The sequence below is a fragment of the Amblyomma maculatum genome, chromosome 1, assembly GCF_055883805.1.
Source record: "Amblyomma maculatum isolate TAMU_Amacu chromosome 1, ASM5588380v1, whole genome shotgun sequence".
NCBI classification, from domain to species: domain Eukaryota; kingdom Metazoa; phylum Arthropoda; class Arachnida; order Ixodida; family Ixodidae; genus Amblyomma; species Amblyomma maculatum.
In genome coordinates this window covers 406,039,841-406,059,857 of record NC_139344.1, presented here as the reverse complement: position 1 = coordinate 406,059,857, position 20,017 = coordinate 406,039,841, and the positions used below count along the sequence as shown (strand labels likewise).

General features: G+C 48.5%; 1 protein-coding gene and 6 non-coding genes across 7 annotated transcripts; all 7 read left to right on the top strand.

Moving 5' to 3' along the window:
* The first annotated feature begins 4,063 nt into the window (after window positions 1-4,063).
* On the top strand, window positions 4,064-4,145 carry TRNAS-GCU (transfer RNA serine (anticodon GCU)). The gene has a single exon. It is a non-coding gene; the product is annotated as a tRNA-Ser (tRNA).
* Window positions 4,146-8,885: 4,740 nt separating this feature from the next.
* On the top strand, window positions 8,886-8,967 carry TRNAS-GCU (transfer RNA serine (anticodon GCU)). Its single transcript has one exon. It is a non-coding gene; the product is annotated as a tRNA-Ser (tRNA).
* Window positions 8,968-9,040: 73 nt separating this feature from the next.
* On the top strand, window positions 9,041-9,122 carry TRNAS-GCU (transfer RNA serine (anticodon GCU)). Its single transcript has one exon. It is a non-coding gene; the product is annotated as a tRNA-Ser (tRNA).
* Window positions 9,123-9,195: 73 nt separating this feature from the next.
* On the top strand, window positions 9,196-9,277 carry TRNAS-GCU (transfer RNA serine (anticodon GCU)). The gene has a single exon. It is a non-coding gene; the product is annotated as a tRNA-Ser (tRNA).
* A 107-nt stretch (window positions 9,278-9,384) lies between these two features.
* Window positions 9,385-9,466, top strand: TRNAS-GCU (transfer RNA serine (anticodon GCU)). Its single transcript has one exon. It is a non-coding gene; the product is annotated as a tRNA-Ser (tRNA).
* Window positions 9,467-9,539: 73 nt separating this feature from the next.
* On the top strand, window positions 9,540-9,621 carry TRNAS-GCU (transfer RNA serine (anticodon GCU)). The gene has a single exon. It is a non-coding gene; the product is annotated as a tRNA-Ser (tRNA).
* An 82-nt stretch (window positions 9,622-9,703) lies between these two features.
* On the top strand, window positions 9,704-12,637 carry LOC146208775 (uncharacterized). The gene has a single exon (XM_084587320.1). The coding sequence runs from the start codon at window positions 9,754-9,756 to the stop codon at window positions 10,933-10,935; it is 1,182 nt and encodes a 393-aa protein (XP_084443446.1). The 5' UTR covers window positions 9,704-9,753; the 3' UTR covers window positions 10,936-12,637.
* The last annotated feature ends 7,380 nt before the right edge of the window (window positions 12,638-20,017 follow it).

The window sequence follows — 20,017 nt, the reverse complement described above, 5'->3', positions numbered from 1 at the left end:
GAATGCTGATCCAGGAGGCACTGACCACATTCATGACATACCATATTTTTGCAGTGAGAAATAAATTGCACACTGTAGCCTGCGAAAATACAGATAATTGCCTTCCTTGCCACGCATCAGCCTTTTTTTTTGCCTTTGAGGTTTCATCCCTCCAATACGTATCAGGGTTCCGGTATGCATGGAGAGGTACACCTAGATACATTGTAGGAATCGTGGACCACTGCAGTCGAGAGTAGTACTCTGGCGTGTCTTCCCAACTGCCATGCCAGAAGCCATAGCTCTTTTCCCAGTTTATTAACGCCCCCGTACACTGACAATATATGTGGACTACATTTGTGGCTTCACAGGTAATATCTTTATGTGAACAGAAAACCGCAATATCATCGGCATAGGCCAATATTTTAACATGCGCTGACTGTAGCCTGAAGTCATTTACGCTCTCATTTTTCGGATGGCAAAGAAAAGAGGCTCAAGGTAAAGTGCAAACAACAGGGGCGACATGGGACAGCCCTGCCTAACTGACGACCGAACTTGCAGGCTTTCGGTCACTTCTCCGTTCACTATAATTCGCGTTGTGCAGTTGGCATACGCCATTCTGACGCCGTCTGTTATTAAATTACCAACATTGGAGTGATCCAATATGGCAAATAGCACATCATGCGACACCCGGTCAAATGCTTTTGCGAGATCCAGTTGGATCATTGCCACTCGGTTACCAAGTGCGTCACAACATTCTAGTTCGCTTCGCGCTACGTGTATGTTCGTGGCGATACTCCGTCTCTTTATGCCACAAGTCTAATGCGTGCCAACCAGCTTTGTTATCACACACTGCAGTCGTCTTGCCAACACTTTCATAAATACTTTATAATCAACGTTGGTGAGGTTTATCGGGCGATAAGACCCCATCAACAAACGCTTTTCCGGCTCCTCAGTTTTCGGAATCAGTGTGATATGAGAAGTGCTGAAGGACAGTGGAACATGGTTTTGCTCATAAGCTTCGTTGATACCCTTCAGGAGGAGGTGAGCTATCACTGGCTTAAACATATTATGAAAGGACGCCCCTAATTTGTCAGGGCCCGGCGCTTTAGCGGCTGGCAGGGAGTCTCTTGCGTCCTGTATTTCTTTCACGCAAATCCAAATCGGCATTTCTAGTCGCTCCTTTTCTTCTTCATCAAGCTTGGGCATTAGCGGCAAGAATTCTGCTTGAAAATCACCTACCATTTTTCGCGAGTGACCAAGCACGTCTTCGAAATGACCGGCAATTACATGTTTGATAACACTGCCGTCAGACGAAACGTTGTTCCTACTTCGTATCTTCCGTATTTCCTTACGGCTCGCGTATCGCTTTTCGTCCGATACAGCACGCTTTGTTGGTGCTTCAGCGACCCACAGCTTCTCGGATGGCGCACGAATAACCGCCGCTCTGTACTTATCTGTATCTAATCTTTCCAACTGTATCTTGATGCTCCTTATTTTGCAAATGTACTTGGTTGAGCGCATTCTATACCAGTAAAGAATTCTAGTTGCTCACATAGGTGTGTTTCGTTTTGTTTCTGTTCATATCGCAGTTTACTACTTTTTTCAATTGCCTTCAGTTTTGCTGCCTGTTTAAATTCTTCCCAGCCCATGGCGACACTTATTGGCAACACTGCGAGCAACTTTTTAAGCTCCTCCTCAACGTCCTAAGCATAACCCTCGTCCTCCAACAATTTCGTGTTGAGTTTCAAAGGTCCCAACTAAAGCTATTTTTGCTTTGCAAATTTCTGCCGAAGTTTGCAATCGCTAGACAGTGATCACTAAAGCACACTGGTCTAACCTCATACGATGTACACAGCGGCACTAATTCAAGCGATACATACAACCGACCCAGTCGTGCGTGGCTACTGACTTGAAAATGAGTGAATTGCAGTTGAGTAACATTTGCAAACACACTTCCAACATCTTCCAAGTTATGATCGTGAATAACTGAATTCAGCGTCTCCGCACTCTTATCCTTCACTGTCAAGCATTCTACAAGATCTTCAGCACGACAAACACAGTTGAAATCCCCAAAAAAACTATTACCTTTTCACAATCTAGGTACGTCTGCAAACATTCAAAAAACATTCTTTTCTCGGAAGCTACATTGGGAGCATACACACATATGACTCTAAAGTTATCATCGTAATGTGAAAAATCAACAATCAGGAGCCGGCCACTTTGACACGAAAACAGCGACTGCACATTTATACCAACACTGTTACGTATGAAAAGGGCACAACCGCAGAGGAACTAACTGAATGACACACACAAACGTCGAAATGCAGTCGGAAAGCGGACACCATTCGATCTGTCGCTTCTCGGCTGTCAATTTTGGTTTCTTGAAAAGCTACTACGCGCAGATAGTTCTCAATGAAAAGGCGGTTAAGCTGGCACTGTCGCCTTCTTGCTCCGAAGCCCCGTACGTGTATTGTAGCTACACGTAGCGCTTCAGGAAGGTTGATTGCCATGTCAAAGAAAGGAAAGGATCCTATCTCATGGTGTCTACCTAAACGACAAACCCTGGAACCCCATGCCACCTCTGTATGGCCTGAATTTAACAAAACTACGGAGGCGGTTTACCCGCCTGCCGTGAGTCTAAGAAATGTTCGGACACGGCTTCAAGGTCGAACGCCTCATATCTGATGTTTTAGTCGGCGGCTCGTCTCCGCCACTGGCACCAAGTTGGGGCACATTCGGAGCGAGTTGCTCGTGCGGCCGTTTTCCGACCATTTGGCTGACCGCTGCACCGAGAACGTCCATGGGCTGGGTATCGCTAACCACAGAGTCCGATAGTGTCGCTGCCGCACCATTCGGCACGACGGCGACAGCCGATGCAGACACTGGGAAATACTTCTCGGGCGTTGCGCCAGCGACAGGTTGACACTCCAGTTGACCCGTCTGTGGGGCACCCACCGTGATCTTTTGCAGCGACGACACATAAGCTGCTCTCGATGCATCCTCCACGTCGGCTTCATCCATGAGCAGAATTCGGCAGGGTCTACGCTGCTCACGGGCCCGGCGACGCTGGCGTACGTCCGAGCACACTGGGTCTCGTCATGTTCGAAGCTAGGGCAGGAACTGCACCGTGGCATGCGGCAGTCACGCCGAATGTGGCCCGTGCCTCGACAGCGCAGACAGAGGGGAGCCCTGCCCGCCACGACCAAAAGGGCTAGCTCTCCAGCGACGTTCACCTGGTGGGGCAGGTTGTCCAGCTTCACGCCGGCATTCAACTTCAAAGCCACCAGCCTCGTGGTCGAACCCTTGTCCGCCACAACCTGTAGGCGCCACCGCTTCTTAGATATGTCGGTCACTTTGCCGAACGGCGCGAAAGCGAGCCGCACGTCCTCGTCCGGTACGCTGGGCAGCAGCCAATGTAGCTCATTCGGATGTCTCGGTTCGCCGGGTCAATCACGAGGCATCGAGCAGCTTTCAGCTCACCCATTTGCACAATCTTCTTTACGCCCACGTCGTCCGTAAAGGTTACGGTCCAAACGTGGCTCATGCGGTACGCCCCGAGGGCGATAACTTCCGCCAGGAGCGATAGGGGAGCGAGCTCATCCCGGAAATCTTCCACCCGGTATGGGCGGACCCTGATGTCTCCGTGCAAGAAAACAGTGTTTAGAACGAATCGTCCTGTAGGGAAACTAGGCAATACGACCTGGTACTCTTCACCCGATGCAAAAATCCTGTCACCGCGGCTCGACATGGCCGCTGTAGCCGCTCCAACGGAGCGTTGATGCAGACGTTCATGCGAGGAAAATACGCCAGTATGTTCGCGAAGTTGTTGCGAGTGTTGATGTTTTCAAGACACAAGACGAAGTGCCTGAGTGGCTTCCGAGAATGAAAGTGTTGCTGCAAATGTCTGATTTGTAATGCATCACGCAGCCCAAATCGCCTGGTTTTAAGCCATGTTATGTATTTGTCGCGTAATATTCTGTGTGTGTGGGTTCGAATCCCTTCCTCGTCGGAGGTTGTTTTCGCTTTTTTGCAAAGCCCTTGTGGAAATATAGGGGCTGCCATCGGCGGCTTTACTACTCATCCGGACGAGGTGGCCGAGAGGTTAAGGCGATGGACTGCTAATCCATTGGGCTCTGCCCGCGTGGGTTCGAATCCCATCCTCGTCGGAGGTTTTCGCTTTTTTTGCAAAGCCCCTGTGGAAATATAGGGGCTGCCATCGGCGGCTTTACTACTCATCCGGACGAGGTGGCCGAGAGTGTAGGTGAGCTGTCTGTGAAAAACGGTCGCTGCTTGGTGATTGACCCGGCGAACCAGGACGTGCGACTCAAGCTTCACTGGCTACTTCACAACGTGCCAGATGAAGATGTTCGTGCTGCATTTGCGCCGTACGGAAAGGTGTCAGACGTTTCCCGGGAGCGCTGGCGTGTTAAAGGTATGCTGGAAAAGGGCTCTACAACTAGACTCGTCACGCTGAAGCTGAAAGCTGGCATGAAGCTCGACGACCTGCCGCATCAGCTCAATGTTAGCGGTGAGCTCGCGCTCGTCATTGTGCCAGGCAGACCCCCGTTGTGCCTACGCTGCCGGAGTACGGGTCACATCCGCAAAGAGTGCCGGGTTCCTCGCTGCGGAACCTGCCGACGGTTCGGGCATGAAGACAACCAGTGTGCACGAACCTACGCTAGCATTGCCGGACCTGGGACCAGCGAAGACTCGTCCGAGTTAATTATGGACGAGGCGGATGCGGAGGAGGCTGCTGACATTAGAGGTCAGTCAACGAAACAGGACGCGCCTTCCATGACGGTTTTAACAAAGGGTAAGGTGATGGTCTCAAATGAAAAGAATGAACCTCGGCATGTCTTGAACGTTCCATCCCAGGACCATGAAAGCGAGTCAAAGGAAGGGTCAGAAGACTTAACCAAATTTTCTGACGCTGAGGATCATCTCAGTACTGAGCCTTCCTGTACTGATGCCATGGAGGTTGGGCCGGAGACAGCAGCCTTAATTGCCGCGAAACGTCCGCATGAGGAAAGCGTCGAGGAGACTCAGCTGCCAGGCGGTGTTTGTGGTGAGCCGCCGCCGAAAACTTCTGGCATCCGAAGAGCCACGTTAAGACCGAAGCCGAACTTCTCGGCTGACACGCGGCAGGCGGGGAAACCGCCACCGTAGTTTTTTTGTGGAGACCTGAACGATTTGTGGGTCGGCTGCCTACCGACCAGCGTCACGAACCTTCTACAACCAAGTGGTGCGTGTGTTAGCAAAAATGAAACAATGGGCTTGGACTTCGTTTGAATGCATCCCGACATTCTGCTGGCAGGACATTACATGCATGCATACGCCGCTGTTTGTCAGAAGCGGATGCCACGCAACCATGAAGGTAGGCACCATGCCGGTACTGGCGTCTCTCTCTAGTACATGACTCTCAAGCTTAATTCGCCGTTACACGTAGCTACTTTGAATGTTAGAGGACTGGGAGCGAGAAGGCGACAATGCCAGCTCAGTCGCCTCCTTGTGGATAATGATATAGATATAGCAGCTGTGCAAGAGTCAAAGATTGAGAGCCAAGAAAGCACTGACCGTATGGTGGCTTCTTTTCAAACAAACTTTTATGTGTGTGTATGCCATTCTGTTGGTGTATCGGGTGGGTGCCTTTTATTTATACGTAACACGCTGGGAGTAAGCGTAGAGTCCGTTTTTGCCTGTCCAAGTGGTCGGCTTTTGGTTACCGATTTTACCTACTCTAATTTATGCTGGCGTGTTGTGTGTGTGTATGCTCCCAATTCAGGGCGTGAGCGTGAATTGTTTTTTCAGTCTATTGAGTTGTGGTTGAAGGTCGACAAAATCTTGCTTGTACTTGGTGACTACAACTGTGTGTGCGCAGCTGTGGACCGAGCGGCCAAGTGTAAACCTCGAACAGACAGAAGCTCCGACCTGTTGAATGCACTTGTGCATGAGTATGGCCTTGAGGATGTTGGCAGTGTGTTCTCCACTGGAAACCAGCCAGAGTTCACGCACTTTCAGCGAGAAAGCCATGCTAGATTGGACAGGGTGTATGCCTCGGTTGATCCTGTTTCCCTATGTACTGCATATGATGTCAAACCTGTGTCTTTCAGCGATCATTGTCTCGTGAGTGCAGTGTTTGGTCGCAAAGGAAAGAAATCGCGCTTTAACTGGTACCTATGGAAACTGAATGCCAAACTTCTTGCCGATGAAGAGTTCCTTACTGAAGTTAAGACAGAGTTTGAAAATCGTCTTGCTATGCGACCAGTAAGTTTTGCAGCGGAATGGGACAGCTTCAAAGAGTGGGTCAAATTGAAAGCAATAGAAAAGAGTAGTAAGCTGCGATACAAAGAGAAAGAAAAAGAAAAAGAACTGAATGAACAACTTGCTCTTTTTTTGAGCATGGAAAGTACTGTGCCAGGGCATTTCGCCAGTAAAATACGAGAGCTTAAAAGTGAGCTGGAAACAATCGACAGCGAAAGATACACAGCGGCTGTCATACGTGCAAGGGCTGAAAAACTTTGGGCTGGAGAAGTGCCGACAAAACGAGCCCTAGCAGACGAGAAAAGATACGCCTGCCAGAAAGAAATTAGGAGTATAAGGTATGGCGGCCATATCACAGAAGATGCTAAAGATATTCAGCATGCGGTAGCAGAGCACTTCGAAGAACTGCTTAGCGCTAAGCTTGAGACTGTAGGCGGCTTTCAAACAGACTTTCTAAGACTGATGCCTGCACTGGATGACGAAAGTAAAGCGCGCCTAGAAACACCGATAACGTTGCAGGAGATAGAATCTGCAATAGATGACCTGACACCTGGGAAGGCCCCTGGGCCGGATGGTCTAAGCGCTGCCTTCTTTAAAACTTTTCAGCAGTATGCGGCTCAGTTTATGCTCGATGTAATCACTGAAGCTTATGAACGTAATACTGTTCCATTGTCTTTCGCTACATCGCACATTGTGCTAATACCCAAGACAGATGATCCGGAGAAACGACTGTTGGTGGGGTCATATCGACCGATTAGCCTCACCAATGTTGACTACAAGGTGTATATGAAGGTTTTAGCAAAAAGACTGCAAAGCGTAATAAAAAAACTGGTTGGGTCTCATCAAACGTGCGGCATCAAGGGTCGATCCATTGCCACGAATATACATGTCGCAAGAACCGTACTAGAATGTGTTGATGCACTCGGTGGTCAGATAGCCATGATGCAGTTAGATTTGGCGAAAGCCTTTGACCGTGTTTCTCATGAAATTCTTTTTTCCATTTTGGAGCATTCTAACCTTGGAAAAGTCATAGTGGAGGGTGTTAAAATGGCTTACGCGAACTGCACGACCCGTATTATAGTGAATGGTGAACTGACTGACAGCATCGCAGTACGTTCATCGGTAAGGCAGGGCTGCCCGCTCTCACCCCTGCTTTTTGCACTGTATTTAGAGCCACTTTGCTTGGCTATCATTGATAGCGATCGCATTTTAGGGTTCAAGCTGCAATCAGCACACGTGAAAATGCTGGCATATGCTGATGACATAGCAGTGTTCTGTGCAACTAGAAAGAGCATCTGTGAAGTTACGGGTGTCGTCCAAACATTTTGTGATCAAACCGGATGTAAGATCAATTGGGAGAAAAGCTCTGGGTTTTGGCACGGTGATTGGGACGTGACACCTGATTTCTTCTGTAAGCTGCGATGGTCTGCTCTCCCAACGCGATATCTAGGCGTGCCTTTAGATTGTTATCGAGATGCCAACATGCACTGGATGGAAGAAACATCCAGAGCGAAAGAAAAAGCGGATGCGTGGCAAGGAAGGCAACTCTCAATGTTTTCGCGCGCTTCCATTTGCAATGTTTTTCTTATTTCAAGGCTGTGGTACCTCATGAATGTGTTGTGTGTCTCACGAACCTCAATTCAGAAAATGCACCGCGTTTTTGCTGTTTTTATTTGGGCATCCACATGGGAAAAAACCGCCCGGACGAACTTGTTTATTTCTGTTAAAAGGGGCGGGCTTGGCCTTGCTCATTTGTTCTTGCGACAAGTGGTTTCGCGATTTATATTCCTGCGTGATCAAAAAGATACCTTTCTAAGAACTGTGATGCAAGTGCGATTGCAGAGGCTGCTCCCTGAATGGATTGTGTCATGTGAAAGCATGCCTGGTACTGTGACTGGCTACCTGCGCGAAGTTGTTTTTTCGTGCAAGTTGCTGGAAGTGCGGTTTTCTTTTGATTACCTTTTCAATGTTCCCAGAAAAAAACTGTATAAAGATCTCATTGACGTGATGCTGCCGGTGCCTTTTTACAGGGAAATACACTGTGGAGGCCCAGGGCAGGATGTTTTGAAAAGAGTAAAGAAGATGCCCGTGAGGCCATCTCCTAAAACGTTCCTTTTCAAACTTCACTCTAATACGCTCCCTGTTAAAACCTGGCTGAATGAAAAAGGTATCTTCGTCCCATGGACAACAAATTGCCTGTTGTGCAAAAAACCGGAAACAATTGAACACGTTTTCTTACAGTGTTGGGATGCTGTATTTCTATGGGACGTCCTCCAAAGGACAATTAAAAAGGAGCTTCCATTAACTCCTTACGGTATAAGATTTCTACCAGTGCAGAACGATGATGCACCTTACGATTTAATTATGCTTCTTGGCCTCCATAGTTTGTGGAAAACACGAATGCAGGTGCGTCATGCAGATATAGATACACGATCTTCGCGTGAAAACTTTATTGAAAGTGCTGTTTATATACGTGAAACTTTCATGAGGCAGCAGGATCCGCCACAATGGCATTGTCTCTTTGATGAGTTAGTGCACTTGAAAAGATTTTAGCCACTTACGCGTTAGCTCAAGTGTAGTTGACGTTTTTTATCATGTGTATTTTTGTTTTGTGTTTCACGGCAATAAAGAAAAAAAAAAAAAAAAACGAGGTGGCCGAGAGGTTAAGGCGATGGACTGCTAATCCATTGGGCTCTGCCCGCGTGGGTTCGAATCCCATCCTCGTCGGAGGTTTTCGCTTTTTTTGCAAAGCCCCTGTGGAAATATAGGGGCTGCCATCGGCGGCTTTGCTACTCATCCGGACGAGGTGGCCGAGAGGTTAAGGCGATGGACTGCTAATCCATTGGGCTCTGCCCGCGTGGGTTCGAATCCCATCCTCGTCGGAGGTTTTCGCTTTTTTTGCAAAGCCCCTGTGGAAATATAGGGGCTGACATCGGCGGCTTTACTACTCATCCGGACGAGGTGGCTGAGAGGTTAAGGCGATGGACTGCTAATCCATTGGGCTCTGCCCGCGTGGGTTCGAATCCCATCCTCGTCGGAGGTTGTTTTGTCTTTTTTGCAGAGCCCTTGTGGAAATATTTGTATATAGTATATCGGTGTTGTACTGAGTTGGTTGTCGGAGCCCGGCAATAAAGTAAACAAAAAGACGAGGTGGCCGAGAGGTTAAGGCGATGGACTGCTAATCCATTGGGCTCTGCCCGCGTGGGTTCGAATCCCATCCTCGTCGGAGGTTTTCGCTTTTTTTGCAAAGCCCCTGTGGAAATATAAGGGCTGACATCGGCGGCTGTACTACTCATCCGGACGAGGTGGCCGAGAGGTTAAGGCGATGGACTGCTAATCCATTGGGCTCTGCCCGCGTGGGTTCGAATCCCATCCTCGTCGGAGGTTTTCGCTTTTTTGCAAAGCCCTTGTGGAAATATAGCGGCTGCCATCGGCGGCTGTACTACTCATCCGGACGAGGTGGCCGAGAGGTTATTCCACTTCCGGACGCGCTAGCGAACGGACGTGTTCAGCATGAGCTGCGTAGGAGCGGCTTCAGCGGCCCACCAGGGCCGCGGTAACAGGATGTTTGACTCTGATGAATCGGAATACCAAGTGCTCCTGCCTCAGCTACCAACAGGGCGAGTTGTTTTGAATACCATTTTTTTGCATGCCGATGTGCGGGCAAGGCCATACCGAGTTGAAAACTTCCGTGATGCATTGGCGAGCCTGGGCTTGCTGTCTGAAGTTATCGCCCTGGGGGCGTACCAGATGAGTCATGTACGGGCAGTGATCTTCAAAAATGAAGACGGTGTGAAAAGGCTCTTGTCTAGGAAGGGGGTGACGGTGAAAGAACGCCGCTGCCTTGTGGTAGATCCTGCCAATCAAGCACTGCACATAAAATTACATTGGATGCTTCACAACGTGCCGGACGATGACATACGAGCGGCGTTTTTGCCGTATGGCAAAGTGACGGAAGTGTCCCGGCAACGGTGGCGTGTTCAAGGCGTGCACGACAAAGCATCCTCGACGCGCCTGGTGACTATTATTTTGAAGACAGGTGTGACGGAGGACGACCTACCACATCAGCTCCGTATTGCAGGTGAACTTGCTCTGGTTGTGGTGCCGGGCAGGGCCCCGTTATGCCTGCGCTGTCGCAATACGGGACACATCCGACGCGAGTGTCGTTTTCCGCACTGCGCTCTTTGTCATCGTTATGGACACGAAGAGGAACAGTGCGTGAAGACGTACGCTTCTGTAACACATAAAGTGGCAAAGGATGATGTCACCGACCTGCTCATGGACGAAGCAGACGTCGAGGAAACCTCTAAAGGAGCAGGACCGAATAATGAAGATGCGAAGCCTCAAGAGCAAAAGTCTGGAGTACAGCACGAAGCTAAGCCCAGTAATTCTCCAGCTGCCCCGACTTCTAAACTGGAGCCGCCTTCAACGCACTCTGAGAGCGATGAAGGATCTTCAGCTTCAAAAGGCAATGAAATGGAGGCAAGCGAAGATGGCGCAATGGATTTAAACGAGCCAGGCACAACTGGTACTGTCACGAAAAGGACGCATGAAGAGGCGGATATCCAGGATGGACAGCAAGGCCAACCGGCTAATGATGAACCCCCGGCAAAAACAACGGGGGGACGTCGGACGACATTACGCCCAAAACTGAACATCCCGCCGGACCGAAGACCGGCGGCGACGCCCACCTAGTGTACAGAATCGGTGCCGTCGAAGGCGCCTAACCGCACCTGAGTCAAAATGGAAGGATTCAAGGGAACTTCGAGATGCACCTTCAAGGTACAGTTGAGGACTTTGCCGGATGTTCTTTGTTCGTACCATTTCTCGAGTTTTTACTACACGCACGATTTGGTTGTGGCAGTCATGTGTGTAATGTCATCACACGATTCTATAAGCATGCTTTAAAATGGGGAACAACTGCAATTACTCGATAAATGTAGCGACAATTAATGTCAGGGGCTTGTCAACGAGGCGAAGGCAATATCAGCTTAGCCGCCTATGCATGGAAAAAGAGCTTGACTTAATTGCGGTACAAGAGACAAAGGTGGAAAAGCAAGAGCAGACCGATCGTATGGTATCGCCTTTTAAAACCAATTACAACATCTGTGTATGTCATGCCGTCGGAAAATCTGCTGGCTGTGTTGTGTTGATACGTAAAAGTGTTGGAATTATAGAGGAAATGATTACTGTGTCTGAAACGGGACGCCTTATCGTCTTGAATTTTTCGCTAGCTGAAAAAGGGTGGCGCTTGATTTGTGTCTATGCTCCCAACAGTGTATGTGAGCGATGTCATTTTTTTGAAGACCTTAAGCAATATATGCAATGTGACAGGTATGTTATTTTGCTTGGAGATTTTAACTGTGTTTGTTGTGCCGAATATCGGTCTAAACTGGTATATACAAGTGACCGAAGCGCTGACTTGCTCTTATCCTTAGTGGCTGACTATAACATGGAAGATCTAGGTCGCACGATAACGATCGGTGGGCGGCCACAATTCACGCACACCCAGCGAAATAGTCAAGCAAGGCTTGACAGAGTTTACGTATTGCTTCCGTTGGTGCCACACTGCAATAGTTATACGGTTATACCTGTTTCATTCTCCGATCATTGCCTTGTGAGTTTCACCATTGGCAATAAGCCAAAGCAGCAGCGATTCAACTGGAACCTGTGGAAGTTCAACGCTAAACTACTCGATGATGAAGCTTTTGTTAACGGAGTCAAGGAAAAACTGGGGTGGCTAATGAATAATGAGCCAGAAAATTACGGATTTGCCTGGGAAGAATTTAAAACTGAACTCAAAATGGCTGCGATTGAAAGAGGGGGCATCAAGCGTCGAAATGAAATGAAGAAAGAAAAAGAACTTCAATGCCAGCTGGAATTTTTGGTAAACACAGTGAGTTCCGAACCGGAAAAAGTGGCAGCCGAAATAAGAAGAACCAAAAGTGAACTGGAGGTTATAGACAACGAAAAATACAGGGCAGCTCTGATTCGAGCGCGGAGCGAACGCTTATGGCTTGGGGAAGCACCAAATAAACGATCTCTAAGCGACGAGAAAAGGCATGCATCAAAAAACGAAATCAGACAGATCCGCTATCAAAACGAGGTGACGGGTGAACAAAAATTGATAGAGCAAGCTTTCGTGGATTATTATAGCGCGTTATTTAGCAACGTTACCCGAGTCAGTGACGATTTCATGACGGAGTTTATGTCCCATATGCCAAAGATAGAAGATGACTACAAAGAACGCCTGGAGAAAGCGATAAGCGTGCGCGAAATTGAAACCGCTATCGAGGAAATGCCTGCAGGCAAGTCACCGGGACCAGACGGACTTGGAGCCGCATTTTACAAGGCTTTCGCCAATGAGCTGGCATATATACTGCACCGCGTGTTCAATGAGGCCTATAATAAAAGTCAGGTGCCACCGTCTTTTAGAGCAGCCCATATCGTTCTGATCCCAAAAACGAATGACCGTGACAAGCTACTGTCAGTAACATCGTACAGGCCTATCAGCCTTACAAATACTGATTACAAAGTATTCGTGAAGGTACTGGCGAAGAGGGTGCAAAGCGTGATTAAACAGCTTGTCGGGCCGCATCAGACGTGCGGTATCAAAGGGCGAACAATCCTTACCAATACGCACATTGCCAGAAATGTGTTAGAGTGCTGCGATGACATGGAAGGTCAAGTTGCTATGCTGCAACTCGACCTGGCGAAAGCATTTGATAGGGTTTCACATGAGATTCTGTTCAGCATATTAAGGCATGTGAATGTTGGCCGCACCATTTTAGATGGCGTAATGATGGCCTACAAAGATTGTGCAGCACAGCTCATAATAAATAAATCTCTTACAGAGAGAGTGCCTATACGATCTTCTGTAAGACAAGGATGCCCACTGTCACCCCTGTTGTTTGCTATTTATGTTGAACCTTTTTGTTTAGCAGTGATTCGTCAAACAGCCATAATAGGTTTTAAGATACACTCTACAGAGGTAAAATTACTGGCGTACGCTGACGACATAGCTGTATTCTGTCAAGATCGCCAGAGTGTGTTAGGGGCCGTCAATCTTGCTAAGAAGTTCTGTAAGCTCACTGGTTCAGAGTTAAACTGGGAAAAAAGTGTTGGCATATGGCATGGCAACTGGGACATTAAGCTAGATAGGTTTGCATGCATGAATTGGATAACCACACCAACGACGTATCTTGGTGTACCACTCGAGCACTATCAGAATCCCGCAGAGTACTGGAGTGAGGCAACGGATAGAATGAGGGAGAAGATGGGAAATTGGCAGGGTCGTGGCCTTTCAATGTTTGCGCGTGCTACTGTGTGCAATTTGTTTTTGATAGCTAAAGTATGGTACGTGCTGCAGGTGCTGTGTATGAGCCGTGCCAATGTACAGAAAATGCACCGAGTTTTTGCTGTATTTATATGGGGCTCAACTTGGGAGAGAGTCAGCCGCACTAATCTTTTCCGCTCAGTCCGCGATGGAGGCCTGGGCCTATCTCATTTGTTTATTAGGCAGATTGTGTCACGTTTCTTTTTTCTACGGGATCAAAGGAACAGTTTCTTGCGCACAGTTATGCAAGTTCGACTCGCGAGAGCGCTGCCTGAATTCATTGTTACAACCAGTGATATAAGGTGCCGTCGCGTGACTGGCTACTTTCATGAAGTTGTGGTTTCTTTTCGTATGCTGCATGATCGGTTCTCATTGAATTACCTGTGTTCTGTTACAACAAAGAAATTGTATGCTGACTTGCTGGAAAACCTACTACCAGCTCTATTGTATAGAGTAATTTACTTTGAAGGCCCAGGAAGGGATGTGTTGAAGAGGGTCAAAAGAATGCCAGTTAGACCTCACATTAAATCCTTCTTTTTTAAGTTACACACGAACACCCTCCCCGTAAAAGCATGGCTACACCAGAAGGGCATATTCGTTCCATGGACAATTAATTGTCTATTGTGCAAAAAAGCGGAAACAATTGAACACGTTTTCATCGAGTGCTGGGACCCTATCTTCCATTGGGACATATTGCAACGAACTCTAAAGAAACAGCTGCCCATTACACCCTACGGCATCCGGTTTCTCCCAGTGAAGAGTGATGAAATTCCCTATGACATGCTTATGCTCCTAGGCCTTCACAGTCTGTGGCAAACAAGAATGGCAGTGCGTCACGCAGATCCAAATGTTCTCTCTGTACGCGAAAATTTCATTCAGAGTATGGTATACATGAGAGAAGTGTATCAGGCATTACCCGAACCTCCTGAGTGGATCGATGTATTTGGTGAGTTAGCGTGCCTGAAGAAATTTTAATTTGTCTCGCCAGCTGAAGACAACAGGTTGGCGTGTTTTATCTGTTGTGAACTGTGCATTGTCCGGCAATAAAGAAAAAAAAAAGAGGTGGCCGAGAGGTTAAGGCGATGGGCTGCTAATCCATTGGGCTCTGCCCGCGTGGGCTTTCTTTTTTTATAATGGTTCACAGGAAGGGAAAGGCGCAGTATCTGTCACACTTGTAGCTGTGGACACCTGAACCGCGCCGTAAGGGAAGGGAGGAGGGTGGGAGTGAAAGTGGATAGAGAGAAAGAGGAGCCGTAGTGGAGGGCTACGGAATAATTTCGACCACCTGGGGATCTTTAACGTGCGCTGACATCGCACAGCACACGGACGCCTCTTCGTTTCGCCTCCATCGAAACGCAGCCGCCGAGGTCGGCATCGAACCCGGGTACTCCGGCACAGTAGTCGGGCGTCTTACCACTGCACCACCCCGTGGGTTCGAATCCCATCCTCGTCTGAGGTTGTTTTCGCTTTTTTGCAAAGCCCTTGTGAAAATATAGGCGCTGCCATCGGCGGCTGCACTGCTTATCCGGACGAGTTGGCCGAGAGAGGATTCCACTTCCGGCTTCCGTGGGAGCCGTTCGTGTGATGGCAAGCTCAGAGCGTGCTTCGTTATCGGTCATGTCTGGCCGAGGATGCGGCAAACGACGCCCAACACTGGGCTGTCGCATGATTCTACCTACGTTTCCTTCGGAAGAAGCAATGAAGACAATGGTTTTCCTTCACTGTAATATTGCCGGCCGGCCTTATCGCATACAGGATTTTCGTGAGCCGTTGGAAAAGGCCGGTGTGCTACCCTACGTGGCTGGCGTTCGGCCCTTCCAAATATCCCATATCTGGATGCTGAAGATGAAGACTGAGGAAGCGAAGGAACAGCTGCTGACAGAAGGCGCGCTAGAAGTGAAGACACGCTACTGTGCGATCATTGACCCGAACAAGCGTGAGGGTGCACTGGGTGCCTTTCTCCATTTCGAGTGAATCGGTGCAGAGGGCGTTTTGAAGACTTTGGAGATGTGAAAGAAGTCACTCATGAGCAGTGGAACAGCCTGGGTTTTGAAGAGGCCGAATCGACAACCCAGCTAGTAAAAATAGTGCTCAAAGAGAGGCTTTCGATTGATGATTTGCCCCACATGTACAGGTTTTACGGAGGGCTTGTGTTAGTGGTGGTGCCTGGACGGCGACCAATATGCTTAAGGTGTAAGAAGACAGGACACATTCGACGTGATTGCCGCACTCCGAGATGTAGCTCGTGTCATATCTTCGGGCATGACCGGGAGGGATGCGTCCGCACGTATGCCCGTGTGGCCACTGGTATTGCGCCCCCGCAAGACGACGGGAGCGAGTTGATCATGGACCAGGAGGAACTGGAGAGCGCTGGAGCCCTACCCCCTACAGGATCCGGAGTGGGACCTGCTGTCCAACAGCCGGAGCACACTACAGGCGGAGGGAAGACGCAAGCTGGCGAACCCACTGCAGAATCGACTGGAAAGGAGGCGGAGGCTGCTGCGTCGTCGGATCAGCCAAAAGCGGAAGACAGCGTCGCTGAGTCCCCGATGGATATGACAACCGCCTCCATGAAGAGACCTCGAGACTACGAAAAGGTACCAGCTACAGAACGGGAACCGCGTCAACTAGAAAAGCAATGGAGGGTGGAGGGCGCTAGGAAAGGCACGTTAGCCTTGTCACAAACCTCGTGGCGGTCCTCGTCGCTCACTCGCGACGAGAGACTGAAGCAGTGAGCCCTTAGTCATCGTTTGTTAGCTGGGGTTAGAGTAAGGCTTATTGGAAAAAACCGCTAGAAGTGGACACCCTAAACGTCCGAGGGCTCGCCTCGAGACGGAAGCAAGTGAAGTTGAACCGTTTGTTGAGCGAACTAGATTTAGACATCGTAGCCAAACAAGCAGCAAAGATTGAGGATGAGCAGCAAACAGATAATATGGTGTTTGGTTTTCGGTCATGCTTCAATGTTTGCGTAAGCCATGCAGTCGGTTTGTCGGCAGGTTGCTGTCTTTTCCTGAGGAAAAATGTAGGTATAGCAGTGGCGCAACTAATAACTTGTGCAAGGGGGCGTTTCGTCGTGTGCGACATGAAGTACGAAACCCGTGCAGTGAGGGTGGTGGTCCTGTATGCACCAACGACACAAAAAGAACGGCGCGATTTTTTCAGCAGTTAGTGTCTTTCCTTGAATGCAGTCGTGCGCTTATATTTTTGGGAGATTTCAACTGTGTTGTAGACTCTAAGGATCGTTTGAATAGCAATGTTGGAAAAGACCAAAATGCCGAATTGCTGAAGTGTGTCCTCAATGAGTGCAGCTTAGAGGACGTAACAGTCCTGGTGAATGGTGAGAAACGTGTGCATTTCACACATTTTCAAGGTAGTAGTCACGCGCGACTTGACAGAATATATGTGTCGCCGAGTTTTCGCCTTACTGTGAACAGTATGGAGTGAAGCAAGTGTCATTTAGTGACCATTGCTTAGTTACGGTCACGCTTGGCGGAACGAAACAGTGTAAAGCAAAAATGAACTGGGACTTATGGAAAATAAACTCGAGGCTAACAGAATACGAACTATTTTTAAGAAAAGTTAAGGAAAGCATGGATATTTTTGATGAGAGCGAAACAGGCTGTATTGAATCCTGGGAACGTTTTCAACCGGAGGTGAAAATGAGTGCTATTGAGCGCTCTTCCATTATTAAGTATGAGGAAAAGAAAGAAGAAAAGCAACTGCAAGAGCTTTTGAAAATTTATGGTGTAGTTTTCCCTTTTAGGTGGCCAGGTGAGGAAACACTTGAAGATATCGATGTTCTTGTTAATTTGAAGATTCAGACTCGCAACAATCACGTTACTTGATGGCACAACAGAAAGAATAACTATTTATTTACATATAAATAAAACAAGAAGACACAAGCAAGGAGAAAACTATTTACATGACGGACCTGTTGGTCGGACGAAATCAACCCTCATTTTCCCAGTGAGGAACGGCAATAAAATAGCCCCACGAATTTCTTCCGGAAGTTTAAGGGTTTCCGTCATTGTGTCAGCACTTTTGGACCATGCGGGCACCACTGGATCTTTTTCTGGCATACGTGCTTGCACCGCTTTTAATTCTTTTGCATATTCGCCCAGCTTTGGACCTGACCTCTGTCCATGTTGCGCATCCGCCAATGTTTGAAGCTGCATTTGAGTCAGTTTTATTTTTTCCGGCTCTATTTGGAGCTTTAACTTCTCAATTTCACACAAATGAACCTTATGCTCCTTCTCTACCAGCAACGTCTGAGCCACATTTCCTAGTGCCTGCTCTGTCGCATGGTACTGGCTTTGCTAAACAGATTGCCCGTTAGGCTCTAGAATGTTCCCTGCGGCATCCATCTCTGTATCAGTCATTGCAGCTACGTATAGAATACGATCACTACACAGACATGGCAAATTCGGAGGAAGGAAAAAGGTGTCCTACCTTTTCCGATGCTCCGTCGACCGCACTGCTGTCACACACGGCGTGATGACAGCGGGCTCCCAGGAAGGTAGATTCCCAAGAGTTACTCCTGGTCCTTCAGCAGCTCACCGCCTTGGACCTTGCTCGACTCGGTCGCTTGGTTCTTGCTTTGAACCCTTCGATGTGGACGCCTGATTCCTTTCAGCAGCTCGCTGTCTCGAACCCTCGATGGCTTGTTGCTCGGCTCCTTCAGCTTCTCGCTGACCTGAGCCTCCGACGTCCTCTCGAACTCCACCGGTGATCACGAAGTTTCTCGACGTCAGTTTCTTGACGCAGCTTCACATTTTCTCCTTTAGGGCGAACTACTCTCTAGCTTGTCCACCGACTTGTTCTTCTCACCTTCGTCCAATGCCTCGAGTAGAAAGATGTTGTGATCCTGTCACAACTGCGCCTGTTGAGTTTCCCCTTCAGTGGCTAGGTGAGGAAACACTTCAAGATATCGATGTTCTTGTTAATTTGAAGATTCAGACTCGCAACAATCACGTTATTTGATGGCACAACAGAAATATCAACTATTACAGTCACTAGGGAAACTGAAGGTTAGGGGCTAGCCTGACAGTTGGCATTCAGAGAATGGACATGGCAGGTTCTGGAATGTGCTGACTGGTGTCTTAACCTTGTGTGCGCGAAACAAACCAATTCTGTGTGTGCGCGCAGTGATGCTAGAAACTTTGTGGCTGAACTGAAATCTCACATGATAGCAAGTGTCCGTGTGACATTCTTGGTTGGGAGGTGTGAAGTTCGGTGAACTTTCGCGCCATTCGATTTCCCTTACAGAGCGTACGAACCGAGGTAGATACTTTGAGATGTGCACCTGTCCTCGGTCACGGCGACTACCAATTTGGTAGATCCGCGGACGCATGGTGGAGGCGCGATGGCAGCTATATTGTTGCCGGCGTCACCTGCCGCCGCAGAGCGCTCGTTCCCTTTGTGCAGTGTTCGGTGTTGAATGTCATATCGGGGACCAGTGGACGTTTTCTTTTGTATGTACTCTCGTATTGCTGCGTGCGCGTCTTTCCCTCTGCGCATGTGCATACAGCCTTAGTGGGGTAGCAGGTGTGGGGCGGCTGACCAGCGCGCGATGAGGTGCAATGGGTCATTGAGCCACAGGTGCTCAGAGGAATTGCGCTTGCTCAAGTGGGAGTTTCCACGTAGCGTTGGACCCCTCACTGAGAGCTTTGTTTTTTTTTTTTTTCATAAAGAACTTCAGCTGTTGTTCACGCGACATACGTTTGTCCCGCATGCACGTGTGCGAAAGAAAACAAGGGAAAGCAGAGGTTCGGAATGTGGTGACGTCAGTGCCGTTCCTATGTTTGCTTAGGACCTCTCCTTTCTCAAGTGTTTGTTGGTTAATATCCTTTCCCCAGTCTTTGACTGGTGAGAAAGATTGCCTTATTGCTTATTGGTTGCTGTCCCCGCCAAGGGCGGAGGCAGATGGCTTAAAAGTAAGCGCTCTGGATCAAACCAGGGCTGATTTCGTCCGACCAACGGGTCAGTCATGTAAATAGTTTTCTCCTTGCTTGTGTCTTCTTGTTTTATTTATGTGTAAATAAATAGCTAATCTTTCTGTAGTGCCATCAAGTAACGTGATTGTTGCGAGTCTGAATCTTAAGTTTATCAACAACATCAATATCATCAAGTGTTTTCTCACCTGACCACCTGAAGGGGAAACTCAACTGGCGTGAAGAACAACAAATGCCGGGTATGTTCATGCATGATATGAAAGGCATCAAAGTTAGGCTAGAAGCTTTGGATGCCCAGAAGTACAGAGGCGCTGCGATAAGCGCGCGCACGAAAAAAATGGCTCGGCGGCGAAACGCCAACAGAACGTGCCCTCGCTGATTGAAAGCGATATGCGCGCGCGAACGAGATAACGATTATCGAATACAAGGAGCAGAGGCATGATGATCAAAACGAAATTACGAGCGCCTTCGTGGAGCATTACCGTGAGCT

Excerpts from the sequence above, each read along its gene's own strand:
- LOC146208775 (XM_084587320.1), top strand. The coding sequence starts at position 9,754 with ATGAGCTGCGTAGGAGCGGCTTCAGCGGCCCACCAGGGCCGCGGTAAC.